Here is a 19,378-nt window from a genome sequence, read left to right on the forward strand (position 1 = left end):
ACAAAAGTATTTATTTGCTGTATTAAACTTTATAATGCACAGCAGCTATACAGTTCAACTGCATGCAGAATATACATTTTTCAACTTGGCAGCTATAACATATATAAATGTTGTATTCAAACTTTATGATTCTGTAATGCTTTGGCATTGGAAGAGTTCACATGTGTGCTTGACTCTTGCTTTCTTTCTTATCCAACTCATCCTTTAAAAATTCAATTACAATTTAGCTTTGTAAATAAATTCCACACAGAAAAGTGAAAATACTAATTCACACACTAGCCATACAATATAAATAGTATGACAAAAATGCAATAGTGATTTATAGTAAATACTATTTATTTAACCTTTATTTAACCAGGAGAGACTCTGAGATTAAAAATCTCTTTCGCAGGAGTGTCCTGGCCAAAATGGCCAGCAATACATCAGTTTCATCACAAAATATTACAACACAAACAGACTAAAGACACTTAAAAACAGTTACATATCATTTTTAAAATGATCCAAAGACAGCAAATGACCAAAAATGTATAGTTTTTTTTAACCATGCTATAGTAAAGTACTTTAGTTTTTGTGGTAATATAACAACTATAGTTATATAAACAAATGACTTCACCCAATACTGCACTAAGTTTTCTACAACTATAGGGTATATTATACTACAATACACTACAGATTACTGTATTAAAACAGCATTTATTACAGTTTATCACTTCACTATAGTTAATACTACAGTATGCTGTAGCAAGTGTTGTAAATACTATAATATACACAGTATAATACACTTTTACTACAGTATGGTTCAAAAACACTACAGTATTTTTTCATGTGCGACAACAGGCTAATTATAGTGAGTCAGGTAACGTTAGGCCTAGTGCGTTATTCTAAGATAATGGGCTGCACCTGCATGAACGACTTTTTGATGTTTTGCACAAATTCAATATACACGAAGGATGACACTGAGGTATTTAACGGCACAAGGCACACGGTTAAACAACGACCTCACATGGCGACAAAAGAGAGTTACCAAAATAAGAATGACCCGGATGAGAAAATCTCGAACTCTAGAGACTACAACATGGCAGCGTACACAGGTACACGTGCATGTGATGCATATATTTGCTTTAACCTATGATGCGATTTAAACTGCGTTATTCTAGCGAGTTGGATAGTGTATTTTAATCTCAGCGAACATCTACTGCAGTTTTTAAATGGTGTAATTAATGGCGTAACACTTATTTTTATTAGTATTTGACATAATCGGTTGTTTAGAAGGTGTTATGGATTTTGTTATTGTATCCTGCGCTGTAGGAGATGCTGACTGTGAGGTGTGTGAAGATGTACCCGAGCTGTCTGACAGTGATGAAGAGCAATGGCAGTCGATGGAGGAGGGATCTGAACACATAACAGTCCCGTGTTTACTCTGTGACAGGTAACATTCAGTGGAAAACACTCATGCTGAGGCTCCCAGAAAGAAAACTGAAAGATGACGAAGTGATCTGCACATGTTTGTATCAGTGTTGTATTGTCAGAAACCTGCAAATATAGACAGCAATATATTTTAATGTTTACTTGTATGTGAAAAAATGTAGCATGTTATTTATAAACTTAAATAATTTGCTTCTATGTTTTCACAGAGGAAACTATTAAAATATATGAAATTGTTACCAATCATTGTCTTTTTCTACACACTGTTAGTGTAATGTTAGATGTATAACCTAAAGAGAAATATTTTAACATTTTAATTTAAGTTAGATTAAATGCAGCAATAGTGCAGTGAAGCTAGAAGAAGAAAAATGCAGAGAAATACATCATAAATACAAACTCTTTTTGAACTCATGGATGTCACAAGGATGGATATATGAAACAATGCCATTATAGTTTTGTTTGAAGTTGTTTCATTTTTAGTATATTTTTTTTATTACAGTTTTAGTTTTTATTTCCACTTAGCAATTTCAATGCTTCGACTTAAACATATTTTTTATTAGTTGCCAATGCAATATTTCTTCAGCAATGTTTTAGTTGGGTTAAGTATTTTTATTTGATTTCAGTTTTATTTCCATTACCAACAATCTTTTAATCATTTTAAACTATTTTATACATTTAGTTTACAGTAAATAACCTTGTTCTGAACTTCGATTATTTATTTATTTAAAAGTTGCAAAATTGAGTAAGGCTTTGATTTTGTGTGTCTGAGCTGAACAGGAAACTTAATTTGTACAAGCAGATCAGGAGTCTAGGTGTATATGTACTTCTTTTTTTCCAAATCTGTGTTCTGAAAAATGTAAAAAACCTCAGAATTTGTATTTTTGAATTTGAATTTATTTATTAGGATTAACCCCTTGAGATGTACCATCTCGTTTTCGAGGGGGTCCCACAATGTATCATAATCACAACATAGTAACAAAAAAACAAAACAAAACACAAAATTAACATTACATCCATAACACCAAACAACAAAACACAAACATTAATTGGGAAAAAAGCACCACAACATTAAAAAATAACTAGTAACAAATATGAAACAAAACATAATACAAAATATACCGATCAGTGTATCTGATAACAACATAAGGCGCAAAAAAAAAAAAAATACCATCTTCAAAAATAACCTGTAGAATCCAAAGTAAACTATGATAACAGAGTTTACTTAAACATCTTAAAGGATGTAATAGATCGAATATCAGCAGGTAAATTGTTCCAGTCTATTGGACCTTTAAACATGACAGCTCTTTTACCAATGATTTTTTGACAAGAGGAACAAAAAAATAGCGCTGAACAGAATGCCTACCTTGATAATTTAAAGAAAAAGGTACACAGTATTGTTGTAAATAACTAGGATATTTAAAATGAACACATTTAAATATAAATTGAAGCCAGTGAATATGTCGTCTGGTGTGCAAAGATGGCCACTGAAGTGCATCATACATTATACAGTGATGAGTATAAAAAGAACACCCCAAAACAAATCTGCAAAGTCTATTGTATGCTGTGTTAAGAAGAGCAAGATCTAATTTGGCTGCAGTCTGATAAACAACATCACAATAATCAAGAATTGGATGTATAAGTTGAGAGGCAAGTTTCTTACAAACACTGTCTGAAAAACAATTTCTAGATCGATGTAAAGTACTAATACCAAAATTTTTTTTATGTAAGATATGATTCATATGTGATTTAAATGAAAGTTCAGAATCAACCCATACTCCAAGATATTTAATAATATCAACTTTATGCAGAGAAGTGCTGTCTTTACATAATATAGCACAGGACCAACTTTTGGATTTAAGTTTCTGTCTAGAACCAAACATCATAATATAAGACTTAGTTTTATTAAGCACTAATTTATTTTCCAAAAGCCAGTCTTGTAAAATATTAAAATAATACTGAAGAGATAACTGAATATGTAAAATATCCGAATTAGATACATATATGACGGTGTCATCAGCATAAAGTTGAACACTACACTTATTGAAAATTAACAGTAAGTTATTATCTTAAATAGAAAAATAAGTGGTGCTAGTATTGAACCTTGGGGCACACCTCTTTTGGTTGAACTGATCCTTTAAGAACAAAGGGTTGTTTTGTACTCAAGTACCTGTGTCTCACTTTAAACAGGACTCTCACCTCTGTGTCTGAAACAGTACAACACTGTAAGGCAGATCATGGTGTGGATATTCCAGATCTTGTCCAAAAACACAGTAAGTTTTCCAAACAAGGACTGCTCAGAGTGATGTCTGATGTCTCGAAATACAAATCTGGTTTGATTTCTCTTTAGGGCTTGATGACTATGGCTACATAAAGATGATAAACTACATTAGAACTACAGTAAGTATCTATTTAACACACAGTTCAAATGTATGTGTTAAGATGACTCGATGCCTGACTAAGCTGTGTGTGTTTTGTAGAAATGTTCTGTAGAGAGTTTGCTACTGTCTTCAAATGGCCCATTGCCATGGGACAGTGATGAATATATGAAACCAGCTTTACCAGATGACCCATTATTGCAGATAGGTATGAGAATCATTGTTTTTGTTTCATTTATCGGGACAAATTCCTGCTGTTTTCTATTTTACATGATCCATAGTCACATGATCCTTCAGAAATCATTCTAATTTGCTTGTTTGCTGCTCAAGAAACATTTCTTATAATGATCAATATTGTGCTGCTGAAATTCAAAGTGATTTCGTTTTTTTTTCAGGATTATTTCAAAAATAGAAAATTCATAAAATTTATTTAATTTCTAATATTGTAAATATTACTGCCACTTTTGATTAATTTAATGCATCATTGCTGAATAGGAATATTTAAAAAACTTACTAACTTTATAACTTTTGGGAATGTGGTAATCTTTCTTACATGTTTGAAACACATTTATGATACTGGCTTGCTTTCTGTCAGATGTTGAAGAGTTGAGCGAGGCTGCAGCTGTGACGTTGAGCCCTGCGGCTGGTGATCAGGTGTCTCTTCTGCTTCAGAGAGCCAGACAGGCTGAAGACAGAGCTCAGAGAGCTGAGGAAGCTCTGGCCCGGGCCATGGATGATCTGCACAAACTCAAGTCAGTATAACCTCAGCATTGTATCACTGTGGTTCAGCTTTTTAGTGCTATTTTTTCCTCGAAGTATAAGCAAAATAGCATTATTCAACTTGTTGAATAATATTTATGCAACAGTAGCCTCTTTTGTTCAATCACTCATCTTTAGTTTGATTGCAAAAATCACACAATATTGCTTTTGCCATCTTAAACATGCCTTACCCGATAGTATGAAGTTCAAAAAACACATCATCCAGCAGACTTTTGACAGTTCCAGGGCTTTTGAGAAAACTTCAGATTTTTGTATTCCTACTAGTGGATAGTCAGATTGAACCCAGTGCATTATGGGTGTTGAAGTTTACTTCAAGATTCAAGAGTTTTATTTGTCACATACACAATTATAAAGAGTATAACCAGCAGTGAAATGTAGGTCAGGTCCGCTCCAAGGACAGTGCAATTATAAAGTATACAAATATTAAGAGAAGAAAAGTAGAAAAAATAAAATAAAAGAATAAAATAAAAGATAAGATAAAAAATATAAATATAAATGTGCAGGTCAGTATGCTGTTGACTTAAATAGTAATAAGAGGAATGTGCAAAAATAATGTGCAAAAAAGTTGTACAGGGTATTTAAATGGCAGCAATATGAGGTAGAGAAAAATTATGAATAGCTTATTGATATGGTGATATTTACATGGAGTCATGTGATGTTATGACACAGATATTTACATGGAGTCAAGTTATGTTATACTTTTTTTGCCACAGCACTTTTTTTCCTGTTTCTCGAGTCATGTATCACAGATTTAAAAAATTTATTTTCCTGCATAGACAGACAGTTTTTATTAAAACCTCGTTTTTCCATCAGTGAATTACCCTAAAGGAATTTGAATTTGAAAAAAAGAAAGAAATGGGTTAAATGGATAGTTCATCCAAAAATGAAAATTCTGTCATTAATAAGGCACAAAAAGATGATGTTTAGATTTTTTTTTTTTGGTCCATACAGTGACAAGTCAATAGGGTTTAGTGCAAAATATTTTCTTTTGTGTTCTGCAGATAAAAGAAAGGTTTAAATGAATGCAGAATATTACATTTTAGGTGAACTATCCCTTTAAATACAACTTTAAATGCAAGCTCTGTGGACTGGATATGTGGCATACTGCATAACTAATATGAATTTCACATTTCAGTCTTTAAATTATGCAATACACTTTCTCACAGACTTGTAATATGAGAGCTTTACTGCACAGTGCACACACATTCTCTTTTGTTTTTGCAAACTGATGACCAAGTTATTTAACTACAGTATCAACTGTTGTTACAGTATGTCACAAATTCTCACAAAGATGCTTGAAAATTAGTTTAAAATTCATAGGCTGATGAAAAGAACCAAATCCACTTTTTGTTCAGTGGTAGTTCATTTAAAACTGTCCACAAACATTTTTTTAAAGTAAATTATATTACAACATTATATATTATTACAATTTTATATATATATATATATATATATATATATATGATACATTACCCTCAGTCTTGACTTATTTGAAAGAACAGCTCACTCTGAGTTTAAGCTGTGCAACTCCAATAGATGTGTAATGTATAAGTGGGTCCAGCAGAGTACAGCATAGAGTTCAGTTTCAAACACACTCACTGAAGTGGATAGAGGTGCAAAAAAAGAGGCGGGGCAATAGAAGTTAGAGATGGGGTAAAATTCCACTGCAGTGGTTAAGATTTTGAGCGAGCGCTCACATGCACGTGCACGTGTGCTGGTGGACTGACCAAGCCTTCCCCTGTCTTGTCCTGTATATATATATGTGTGTGTGTGTGTGTGTGTGTGTGTGTTGTTTTCATTGCCCCAGATTGTTGGCACAAGGTCTAGTGCTGAATGCAGACACAAGTCGTGGCCCTTCACGCTCAGGGGCCATTGCTGAGTTGAGAGAAGATGAAGACGAGGCCTACTTTAGCTCTTATGGGCATTACAGCATCCATGAGGAGATGCTGAAGGTAGGTCTGTCCCCATCTAACATATATCTGCGGCCTTATTTGCTTAGGTAGAAGGTCACAGGCAACTCACACTTTGTGCAAACTACTTAAAAAAAAGATGCAATGGTTCGCTGTATGCAGCATATTTTCATTCGCCATTATTTATTTTCCCACATTGCAGTTTTCCAGATTTATTGTTAGGATGCCATTGTTTGAGTGCTGTAACTGCAGTAGGGGAGGTTCAAGTGAGGAGCGTTTGGATCATCAGCTCTCATACTGCAGTATGTCCTGGAGAGGGCCAGTGATTGGTGCCTCCTCCAGCTTACATTAAACGGCGGTTTGCGTCAGAGTCGAAACTCTGCAGAGGAGAGGCGAGCTGTATGGTGCAACGCAAGCGCTGACGCCTTTAACTGTCCACCGAAAAATGATGCCGTTTACCGTCATGAGTCAGATGCCGCGATCTTTAACCCTTTAACTAATGCTAAACTTTCCATGTAAGGAAAGTTAAGTGAACTTTTCCGTCTTCTCTTTTTTTTTCTGCATCAGAAGGGGCACTCAAATAAGTTTCATTGTTAAAAAAACCCACCGATTTTTAATGTTTTCCCTTCAGAACATCAAATCCTGCAGGAATGCTAATGGAATTTTTGCCATATTTTGAAAACATTTTTAATGGATTAAGTATGGATAAGAATCAAATCAGATCCTACTGGATAAACAGAAATTCTGAAAAATCTATCTAATATGCTGATTTGTTTGTCAGTTATCATATTATGTTATTATTAGTTATTATTGATACAAAATTAATAACAATGGTTCTTATGATCATTGTTGAAAACTGTTTTAGCTGCTTAATATTTTTGTGGAAGCAGTAATAAATTTTTTAAGATTCTCTGATTGAAATAGAAATATTTGTAACATTATAAATGTCTTTACCGTTACTTTTTATCAGTTTAATTGGTTTATTTTATTTTTTATTCTTTCTTTCTTTCTTTCTTTACCCCAAACTTTTAAATGGTATGCATCTTGGTTTTCACATAGTAAGCAGCAGCAAAAACTCCATATTAGATTTCTAAAGGACTATGAGATGCTGAATACTGAAGTAATGGCTGCTGAAAATTCAGATTTGCTATTACAGGAATAAATTACATTTTAAAATATAAATTGTAATAATATTACACAATATTATTTTTATTGTATTTTTGATCAAATAAATGCAGCTTTCTTTCAAAAACTTGAAAATAAAAACATAATTATTCCAAACTTTTGTCCAGCAGTTTGAACAAAAAATGTTCAGGAAAAAAAATAATAAAAAATCAAGCTGAAATTTTAACCTTACAAAAAAGAGGCTGTCATTTTTTTTTTTTAAGTTATTATTATTTTTAACATGTCCTGGTTTAAACCAATATAAATGTAATGCCTCTGGTCTGGATTGTAAATAGCTTCCGGCATCATGTATGATCTGGGTGGTACTTAGTCTGACTGGCAGGTTAATTAGCCATTTCTGGCTGGAATTCTGCTGGCAAAGCAAGAAGTGTCAGGGTCAGTTTCATAAAATTTTTCATCTCCACTCCCAACAACAGCAACCTCGTCCCTTCAAAAAAGAAAAAAAAGAAAGAAAAATCATTACCAGTCACACATCCTTTGAATTGCTGTCTAATTCAATCTGGACTCTGTTAAAAATTAGATTTTTTTTTTTCATGCTGCTTAACGATTGTTAATTTGATTTCCAGCGTGCTCCTTGACTGTCAGCTTTAACTGTGTATAAGGTGTTAAAATTCAATTTTTTCTCTGAATGATTGGATCGTGTTCAGCGATTTCTCTCGCACTGGGATGGGTGCGCTCTGTCTTCTTAATGGAAAGTAGAATGGTGACACTGTGTCATTACTTAGGACTTTGGTTGTCTCATTTTTCGACAGGACAAGGTGCGCACTGAGAGCTATCGAGACTTCATGTACCGCAACATGGACGTCTTCAAGGACAAGGTGAGTATGGGCTTCGGCACTTCGGCAAATTTTAGGTGTTGTAGAAAAAGCTACGACGGAGTAATGATTGCGTTGACAGGGCTGATATAAGAAACCCTCGCATTATACCAAGCTGCAGTATTTTTTTTTAAAGGGGGGTTCTTATGTGTCAACTGCAGTGGGCTGATAACAGGATAATGGTGCTTCAACGCGCACACACACACACACACACACAACATACACCACAGCTCATATACAAACCATTAATTTTGCGCTGACATTGGCTAGATCAGCTTTAGCCGGCCACGGTTGAACATGGATCCCGAGGTGACGCGCTGAGCTGGAAAGAAAAAGGTGAAGTGGGGGTAGACAACGAGAGGCTTATCTCGGCCATCGTGGTCCAGCCAGTGGACTTTGGCAAATAAGAGTTAGACCCTGTCAGCATGATAAATGCCTCGGGTGCCATTATTACACATCTGCACGCTTAAGATGGCACAGACAAGCTGGCATAGCGCGGAAAGGTTACGCAGTGCTCCTTTAACCCGCAGGTGGTGCTTGATGTGGGATGTGGTACGGGAATCCTCTCCATGTTCGCCGCCAAAGCGGGAGCCAGGAAGGTCATTGCTGTCGACCAATCTGAGATCATTTACCAGGCCATGGACATTGTCAGGTGAGTCAACATTGCACTCAAGTAATGAAAAGGTTCTTTGAATATATAAGAAGGGCCCTCTTGGGATACGTTTACTTGTTTTTTAATAAAAACTAGGTATAGTATTGCTCCTTTTGGAAAATAAAACCATCGTGTGTTCCTCTTTGGTGGTTCCTGAACATCTCCAAAGTGTTTTCCGCATTATTCCATCCACTTCTTCCCATCTTCCCATCAATCCAGCTTCCTTTCACCTGTATTTGCTGGGCTTAACAATAAGAGTTTTTCAGTTTTTTTTTTTTTTCTTTCTTCTTCTGGTTTTTATCAACATTTTTACTGGCCCAACCACAACTAAAAAATTTTTTGCATCATGTTTTTATAGAGTTGCGTGAAATATTTTATTTTATAAAAAAATTTTCATGAAATGTTTTAGAATGCATTTTTAATTTATTATTTATTACTTTTTATATTTTTACCCCAAAGTTTTGTAACATAACATAAGACAAATTCATAAGTTGCTGGAAACAGTGGCATATGATGCAATTACTGATTTTTGTTGAAATGGAGGCTTTGCATTTTTAGCACATTATTACTGACTGTCTCAAGTCAGTTTTACTATTTTAACATGTTTGACACTGGACCACAAAACCAGTCATAAGGGTCAATTTTTCGAAATTGAGATTTATACATAATCTGAAAGCTGAATAAATAAGCTTTCCATTGATGTATGGTTTGTGATTTATGATAGGATAATATTTGACTGAGATACAACTATTTGAAAATCTGGAATCTGAGGGTGCAAAAAAAATCTAAATATTGACAAAATTGCCTTTAAAGTTGTCCAAATGAAGTTCTTAGCAATGCATATTACTAATCAAAAATTAAGTTTTGATATATTTACGGTATGAAATTTACAAAATATCTTCATGAAAAATGATCTTTACTTAATGTCCTAATGATTTTGGGTATTAAAGGAAAATCAATAATTTTGACCCCTACAATGTATTTTTGGCTATTGCTACAAATATACCCCAGCGACTTAAGACTGGTGTCTTAAGTATGTATATATGTGTGTGTGTGTGTGTGTGTGTGTGTGTGTGTGTGTGTGTATAAATCATTCATAAACCCACTTTATTATGCATAAACCCATTTTTGCTGGAAAACTATGGCATACTGAGCCATTACTGATTAGCTTTAGTTTTCAAAACGTTCTTAATTATGTTTACAAGTCTACCACAAGTAAATTTTACAGTTTTGGCAAGTTTGATATATGTTAGCCAGCTATACAACAACATGTTGTTGACAAATCAGCAGAATTTGCAAACACGATTTGGAATACACCATAGAAAACCAAACGTATAGGCCTAAGTCATAAAAATGGATGTACAAGATTACATCCATCAATTAATGCAATTTTTTGTGACAGTGCAGAATTGACCTAAAAGGGGAAGTGGCAGTTTTGTCAACTGGCCCGAGAAACACTCTCACACCAAACCTGGGCCAGCGAGCTTTATTACCTTGCAATCTCATCCCCAAACTAGTCCTCTTTTTATTTGTCTCAGTGCTTGACTTCAATGTGTTTACAGGCTGCGGTCACATTCCTAAAGGCCTGTCATTTACCTCCACCCAGTCGACCTCCAATCTCCCCTGCTTCCATCCCGGCCCTGTGTCTCACACGCACGCTAAACATACAAATGGACTCCAGCCTACCCTATCTGCTTCCTTTTATGACCTATCTGCCCATTAAAATGACCTCATGTATCACCTCTGAAGGCACTTCTATTTCATCCAGAAGAAGGAATATAGTTTTATTTGGTGGTTCTGAGATGTGTTCACCACATGTGGTGTCTCTGGGAGATTTTTTTGATTATGGTTATTGTTATTATGTAAGTCTGAGGAGTCGAAGCAGGCAGGAGAATGAAAGGAAAATGAAGTTTAATTTTACAGCTCGCTAGGCCGCTGTTGGGCCGAAGCCTCCTACATGCCGCCTGAGTCTGTATTGGTTTTACAGAGGGGGTTTTCTGACATGCATGATGCTTTATGCAGCTTTATAGAGGCGAGAATGAAGTATCTCAATTTAATTTTTAATTGAATGCAAAATATATACATAAAAAAGCAATATAAAGGAATTAAACAAACACTTTGACAAAAGCATGCACAATGGAGTAATAAGGATTATTTACTATTACATTGAATAATTAAGTGACTAAAAATGAGGGCAATCACAAGCATTTTATCATGAAAGAGCCAAGAATGTAATAAGTGATTTTTCAAAGAAGTAATTAAAACAGTGGCAAAAAAATGACTGGAGTACGTTTTACAATAAAACACTAGGCAGTTCTTCTACTTCAAAATGTAATGTTTAGTTCCATGTGTTACTTGCCGTTTCTTTGTAATTGTTTGTAAAATTTACTAGCAAATTTTAAGTGGAAACTGTTTCCATTCCAGTTTTTTTTTTTTTTGACATACTTGTAATTGAATAAAATGTTTACATTATTTATTGAAGCAACTTTTTTTTTACTTTACACTGTATAAAATTGACTATAATAATTTGTAAATAAAACAGATTTTTAGAACTATTTTTTACAACAACATAATATTTTCAGTTTTTTTTATCTAAAAATGTCACAATCAGTATGTTTATTATTTTTATTATAGTTATTATTTCAATTTCTGAGTGAAAATTGTTTCAAAGTAAATCCGCACCATTTATTTATTTATTTATTTATTTATTCTGAGGGATGAATCGATAACTTGTACATTCTTGGATATTTAATATGGACTATTTCTGTAATGCAGGTGCATTACACAATTTCATCTTGGACTTAATGATAAATTCTTTTAGGATAAATAATATATATACTAAATATTCTTTTTGAAGAACGTCTGGATATTTAATGGGCAAAAACAATAAAGTATCCTTGATAAATGCATGTTATAATCTGCTTGTCTGTGATCTAGAAGTCATTCTAAATCAAGAATCATCTAGAATCAAATGAAAAATTTGTGTTCCACTTGTATTGTGTGAAATGTTGCCCTGGCTTTTTGTTCCGTAAGTGTCTTTATTAATGTTTTAGGAGCATTTACAGCAGAAATCCAGATAATCCCCACATGATATCTACAATTTAGGTATTTATTCGCTAGATTACACCTTTTAACACCAGCCACGATGGTGATTTGGTGGATAATCCAGTCTGCCATCATCACTTTACAACTTAAATCCAATCATTAGTCCCAGAGGATCAATTCTGGATCAATTGGATCACATTTCCTAAACCAAGTACCATCCAGTGGAGGGAAGTATTAAAGCATCCCAAATCCCCCTCCTCCTCTTTCTCCCCCTGTAGCTGACACTGTCCTCTAAATTAACCCAGTAATGAGATTAGTGCTTCCTAGCTCAAGACAGTCCGCTGAAGGAGGGGCGGATAGAGGGAGCGCTACAATGGGATTCTGGAAGAGTGTGATAGCGCGAAGGTGCAGAGATAAGGATCGGTTGGGCAGAAATGCGCTCCGCAGCCTTGAGTAATGACTCTGTCCCTAGTAACATTAGCTGTCATGATAATGGAGTATTTAGAGAGATTGATGCTGAGGGTTACCGGTCAAAATGGGAACGATCATTTAAATAAGGGGGGATGGGGGGTATTCATGCACGTTTACACACTTACACAAACACTCAGGTGAACGGTAGTTTGCTGACCCTTAGTGCAAAAGGTCATGGGAGGAGGTGCTATCAAATTGGGACCGTTAGTGTTGTTGTCCTGGTGAGTCCGCTGTGGTGTGTGTAATTTGGATTAATTAGCAGCTGTCTTTGAGGAGATTGACTCCCGGCCAAATTAGCATAATTAACATTCATTGTCTCAGACGAGGTGTTCAAATCTAGTAACATGCATTTTATAATTTATCATTTATTTATTCATTTTCTAAATTATTTTAGTTTATTTTATTCAATGGAACACTTGCAACAAAAAATAAAAATAATGTACAATTTATAATGTACAAATTTAATTGAATTTTAGTTAATATAATCCGTATACCGACATCTACTATAAGTGTTAGATAATAAGTTTATTTTTGCTTTCTCTAGATCAAATAAACTTGAAGACACCATCACGTTGATCAAGGGCAGAATAGAGGAAATTGACCTTCCTGTGGATAAAGTGGACATCATCATTTCAGAGTGGATGGTGAGTGGATGTTTTTTGTGCATTTTTCAGTTTGTAAATATTAATATGCTTTCCAGAGAGGAGAAGAGATTAATTATGCGTACAATTTTTTTTGCAATGGAATGTACTGCTCATTGAAGCAAAATGGCTAGCTTTGCCAATAAAAGACTGTATTTGCAACAATTATAGTTGGGTTTGACCCAAAATTAGACACAAAGGATTTGTGTGTCAGCGTCGTCGTCTTCTGCCCAGTCATTTCCCTTTTCAAAACCTGCCCAGGTGTTGGAAAATGAAAAAGCTGAGATGATGTATTGTTTATTGATACATGATATATTGCAGGCATAATCCATAATGGCATAACTTTCATGCTCATTTTAGAAGCCAGGGAATCACTCATTCAGACATGACTGACGACTAGTATGAGAAGAAAAACTTTAAGAGACACGTGTTAAAGGAGTAGTTTGCTGAAAATTGATTCTCCCTCAGGCCATCATAGACACGTAGTTTTTCTCATTGTTACAGATTTGGAGAAATTTAGCATTACATCACTTGCTCACCAATGGATCCTCTGCAGTGAATGGGTGCCGTCAGAATGAGAATCCAAACAGCTGATAAAAACATCACATTAATCCACAAGTAATCAGTGTGAAGCAAAAAGTTGTGTTTGTAATAAACAAATCCATAATTAAGATTGACTTTATCCATAATATTGCTTTCTCCAGTGAAAAAGTCATGTCATCTGAACGAGGAGAGAAATATGCACAGATTAAGCACCCTTTACAAGCAAAAACCGTTCTAAACAGATATTTCTCCACTAATGCAAACAACCTCATGGGCGCTTTTGAAAAAAACTCTAAAGAGTGCTATCAAAGTGAAAAATATTAAATTTGAAACCATATAGTTCAGAGTCTTAAAGGCATAGTTCACCCAAAAATTTAAAACATTTACTCACCCTCATGTTGTTTCAATCATGTATGACTTTCATTCTTTTGTCGAACATAAAACGTTTCTCAAATATCTTCTTTACATTCCACTGAAGAAAGAAACTGATACTGGTTTGAAATGATACTGGTGAGTAAATGATGACAGCATTTTCATTTTTGGTTGAACTGCCCCTTTAAATCTGACCAAACATTTCTAAATAGCCAATGTAGTCAGCATATTAGTTAAGTTCTACTTATTATTCCTTGGCGGAAGAATTGTTTATTAGGGCCCAAGCCAGTAAGGCGCAGGGCTCTATTGTTCCCCTAAGGATTATTATTAGGGCCCAAGCCAGTAAGGCGCAGGGCCCTATTGTTCCCCTAAGGATTATTAGGGCCCAAGCCACTAAGGCGCAGGGCCCTATTGTTCCCCTAAGGATTATTATTTTTATTTTTTATTTCAACTATTCGGGCACTTTTGGGGGCCTTAACGTGCTCAAACTCTTGAAAATTGGCACGCACGTTGGAACCTAAATAAATATATAAATTTCTTGAAATATATTTTCACAGAATTTAAAGTTTTATATGTTGTTCTGTGTGTGTGTGTGTTTCACAGAGTTGATGGTTTGGATTAACCCTTTAATTGCCGTATCCCTTAAAACCAAACTGCCAGAGGGTTACTGTAATGTGTGTGCTCGCTGGGCACCGTTTTATTGATGCCACCGGGGTGGCGTATGCACTGACGGCTTGGGCCCATCATCGCTGCTTGCAGCTATATTTGTGATTATTCTTGGTGATAAATTATTTATAAAAATTATGTCTTTTGTCATATTGCTATTGCTGCTGCTTGAAAAATGAGGACATTTCATGCTGTGCTTGACTCCCTTCAAAATAATGTTAAAATGACTGCAATGCATGGCATCCTGTGGATAATTGCTTTGATTTCTATCCTAGCAAAATTGTTGTATTATGGATTTGACAGTGAGGAACGCGATAAAAGCTTGTATTGTACTGCTCTCCTTGTTTAAGCTCCCTTAATTTGTAGTCCAGCAGGAAAGGGGAAAAGTAGGTCATAACTCGAGCCACCTAGCCACAGGCTCAAAAAAAGGACATTGGAGAATTTTTCTCTAAATTTGGAAACTTCCAGGAATTCCCATGCGAATTTGACCTGCATGCGATTTTCTGCTGTCTCTGAGTTTTTTTTATCGCTTGCAGGTTAATTGTGAAATAATAAATGTGTTAGATTTCGTCCCCTTTTGTTTGCATGTTGAGGCTATAATTCAACAAACTCAGTGCCTGAGGCAGCGCCAAGCGTTTGTGTGATTTTCCAGTATGTACCTGTGTTTGTATGTGTGTGTGCAGTGCTTCTGACAAAGTAACCTGAGATTTGGGTCACTGGAGCACATTATTTTATGATTACAACTCTGGCTTGCTAAATGGTGTAAAAATCCTGCCCTTCATCATCTGTGCAATGTCGTCCATTTCATTCCGAAAATGTCTGAAGTGTTTGTTCGTTGCCACCATTTCCTTGTGAAAGCAGGGGAGCGTACAACCGTTTTCTGAAAATAATTTTTCAAAATGTTATGGAACAATAGTTTTACAATTACCTTATTACACAGAGTTGTAGGAGACACATGTCCACAGGAAAATGCAGTCACCCTGGTCTAACTTTGACGTGCTTGTCTATCCAAAAGGATTAGATGCTGAATCGGGTCAAATGGTCGTGAGCAAAGTATTGCTTTACATTGATCCATAAAAGCTTCTAGAACAGACCATAAAAGTAAAGTACAAGATAAGCAATGAAAAAAAATGGTGTAGGATTTAGTTGGAAACAGTTTTCACTCAGAAATTGTAAAGGAGTAAATTTCACAAATACTTACAAAGAAACTGCAAGTAACACATTGAATTAAACATGAAGTTTTGAAGTGGAAAGACTGAAGTTGTGTTTTCTTGTAAAATGTACTCTTTTTTTTGCTTTTTACAGCAATGAAATTGTATTTTTAATGGTATTTTTTATTTTTTTTCGAGGGGGGGGGGGGCAGATTTTTGCAGTGAAAATTAAAAATTCGTTGAGCAGGTGAAAAAACAAACAAACAAAAAAATGATGACCTTGCTTTATTGACCATGTTAAATTTACAATTGTTAACAATATATTTTTTCATAATGATTTATATATTTTACGTGAACTTTGTGTAGAATTCAGTGCCTGGCTTCTAGAAAAGGTTTTCACGTTTATGCTTTTTTTAATGTGGTGTTTTAGTGTTGTTTTAAAAGTTATTTTAGTATAATTCAGGTACTCTTACAGTTTTTATTAATATTTTGAATTAGTTTTTACTTTTTTTAAATGTAATTTTAGTTAAAATCATGGCAATTTTGTTCTGTGTTTTTGTCTTTTTTAATTATTATAATTTTTTAATGCTGTTAAATTATAATGTGAAATATTGCCTTGATCATTTAGAGAAAACAAGTTTAATGTTTTTTTAAATGAATGTTTTTTTTTCTATTTCATGTAAATATTTTTTTTATAGTTTTAGTCAAAGGAGCAAAACCCTGCAAAGGGGCAATAATTATTATTTTTTTTTTCAGATTTGTAACACGTGTGTTTAAGGTAGCTGATTTTAAACATGAACCAAGTCAGCAAGATTTTCCTTAAACTGTTGCTTCACCATAACCTGAAAGAGAAAGCGGATCATAAATATTGTGACCATAAAAATGCTAACGCCTGCAATAGCGCCCTCTGTGGCAATGCTGAGAATGCAACACTGTGTTCTTGCAGTATTGAATGTGACCGTGTCATGCACAAGCAAGTTTGCATTGGTAATCTTTTGCTTTCACATGCTTGCCTTTATTCTGCATTAAACAGAGTGCCAATTACCATGAAAAAAAACACCTTTTGTCACTTTTTCAATTAAATGTTACAGCTAATGAATGCCATAGTGTAGAAATTGGCTCATGGAAACTCACATTGGTGCACCTATTGTCCGAAAAGTCTCATCCTCTTTATTTTCTGTATTATTGAGTGTCAAAGAAAGTTTCTCCCAGGTGGTAGTCTGTCCTACTTTTCGGCTGTCTTGAGTTTGGATGTGTACGTGTAAGTGCGAGAACGAAACGATAAATCAGACGGGGTAATTTTCAGAGATGTCATCTGGCAGGGAGAGACTGGTCTGAGCCGCCGTAATGTCATTTCATAACTCACACAATTGATCTGTACTTTAACACCCAGCAAAACAAACAGACTGGATTAGATTAAGGGGCAAAAAGAAAGAGAGGGATGGTTTCTGCCACTGGCTAGGTGGAGTAGACGAGAAGTGAATTAGGAGAAGGCTAAATAAAGCTTGTCACAGGATGATCCATCACATCATATGCTATGGCTTTTCAGTCCTCGGTCGGTTACACCTAAGAAGAGTGAGGATGCTGGATCAGGCAGTTGAGGGAAGCTTTAATATGTTTTGCAGCTCTTGAAATAATCTGACAAAACAGTTAAAAAGATCTGCTTTACGATTGTCTGCTGGTGTATATGACCTTTGAGGGATAGTTTACCCAAAAATTATGATTCTGTCACTATTTGTCATTCAAACCCCATATTTTTTTATTCACCATTAAAATCATCATAGAAATAGTCCACATGACTTCTGTACTATATTTCAAGCAGTGTTGTAAAAAATCTAATAAAATTTGAGGTGTCCGGTCACTTTTGACCATGAAGATCACAAGTGTGACTCCCAAATGAGGAGCACCAGAAGGTTAAAGGATTTTCAAGACTTTGTCTTCTGTAATCAGTTTTTTAAATTTATTTATTTTTTTATATTAATTTCAACTCATTTTAATTTGTTACCTCAAAACATATGTACAACCTCTACTCTGCTTGAAGGTTTAATGAATTTAGATTTATTCAGGTTCACCATGACAAAAGTTTAAAAAAGGTGGATGACACTGAGATATTGTTAACACTTCTTACAATTATTTAATTCTTTAGCAGATTGTAGATCACTTCACATTGGGCATATATTGTGTGTTTTCAGCAAGCCAGATGTCATAAATACTAGCAGATAAAGGAAACTAACGATATGTGTCCTTCAGTGATGGGGACAAAGGTCTTGTGTAGATGCCTTCAAAATTCTCTGGCATTAGCCTAGTGGTTAAAGATCAGGGCAGTTGAACAAAAGGTTGCAGGTTTGAACCTCTCAAGGGGCAGGCCTTGAGCTATCACCACTGCGCCCTTGAGCAAGGCACTTAACCCCAGGCTGCTCCAGGAGGATTGTCCATGTAATAAGTTCATGGTGGTTTTCTGTAGAGCAGCTGTCGTGTGAAAGTCATGGTAATGATTAATACAAGCCCTGGTCAAAAATGGAAATTATGTTATCATTTACTCACCTTCATGTCATTCCAAACCATTATTCTTTCTTTCCTCAGAGGAAGATAAAAGAAGTATGGAAGCCCATTTCCGCCACTGAATAAAAAATAAAAAAGGGAATTGCAAAGGGAATAACATTTTTCTCGCAATTTCGACTTTACATCTCACAGTTCTGACTGTTCTTTTCTCAGAATTGTGATAAATAAACTTGCAATTGTGAAAAATGAAGTCAGAATTGCGAGATATAAACTGGCCATTCTCATTTTTTTTCTCAGAATTCCGGGATATAAACTCAGAATTGTTATAAAGTTATAAAGACAGAATTGCGAGTTTATATCTCTATTTATTTCTCGCAATTGGGAGTTTATATCTCTCAATTCTGAGAAAAAAAGTCAGAATTGCGAGATAAAAACTCGCAATTACCTTTTTTATTTTTCATTCAGTGGCGTAAATGGGCTTCCATAAAGAAGATATTTTGAAAAGAAAAAAAAAAAGTCTATGTTTTTTGTTCATACAATGAAAGTCAATGGGATACAGTGCTATTTGAATATTTTATTTAAATTTTCACTAAAGAAAGAAGGAAAGAAATGGAGTTCATTAGTGCCTGCCCACTTTCAGCAGTGCTGGTTCCAGAAGTATTTTTTCATTCATTTTCCCCATAGAGATTTAAAAAAAGTCTCCTCTTAAGCATTATAAGCTATGAACCAAACCAACCAGCTACAAGGTGAATCACCTCATAGAACTACAATCCCATGAAACCCCATGAAATGAATAACATAATCAAATTAAAAACATGGTAAAATATAAAACTATTAATTTAAAG

At 34.7% G+C, this 19,378-nt stretch overlaps 1 protein-coding gene across 1 annotated transcript in view; it reads left to right on the top strand.

Annotated features, from left to right (window-relative positions):
* Positions 1 to 813: 813 nt before the first annotated feature.
* The window catches only part of LOC306887395 (protein arginine N-methyltransferase 3-like), a 59,562-nt gene continuing 40,997 nt past the window's right edge, over positions 814 to 19,378 (top strand). The window contains exons 1-10 of the mRNA XM_079445081.1: positions 814 to 1,091; positions 1,309 to 1,429; positions 3,613 to 3,695; positions 3,773 to 3,822; positions 3,903 to 4,008; positions 4,396 to 4,552; positions 6,388 to 6,532; positions 8,428 to 8,493; positions 9,021 to 9,142; positions 13,203 to 13,302. Coding sequence (XP_079301207.1) covers positions 824 to 1,091; positions 1,309 to 1,429; positions 3,613 to 3,695; positions 3,773 to 3,822; positions 3,903 to 4,008; positions 4,396 to 4,552; positions 6,388 to 6,532; positions 8,428 to 8,493; positions 9,021 to 9,142; positions 13,203 to 13,302 — 1,218 coding nt within the window. The 5' untranslated portion in view covers positions 814 to 823. The remainder of the gene's footprint in view (positions 1,092 to 1,308; positions 1,430 to 3,612; positions 3,696 to 3,772; positions 3,823 to 3,902; positions 4,009 to 4,395; positions 4,553 to 6,387; positions 6,533 to 8,427; positions 8,494 to 9,020; positions 9,143 to 13,202; positions 13,303 to 19,378) is intronic.

The sequence above is a fragment of the Barbus barbus genome (genome assembly GCF_936440315.1).
Source record: "Barbus barbus genome assembly, chromosome: 1".
Classification (NCBI taxonomy): domain Eukaryota; kingdom Metazoa; phylum Chordata; class Actinopteri; order Cypriniformes; family Cyprinidae; genus Barbus; species Barbus barbus.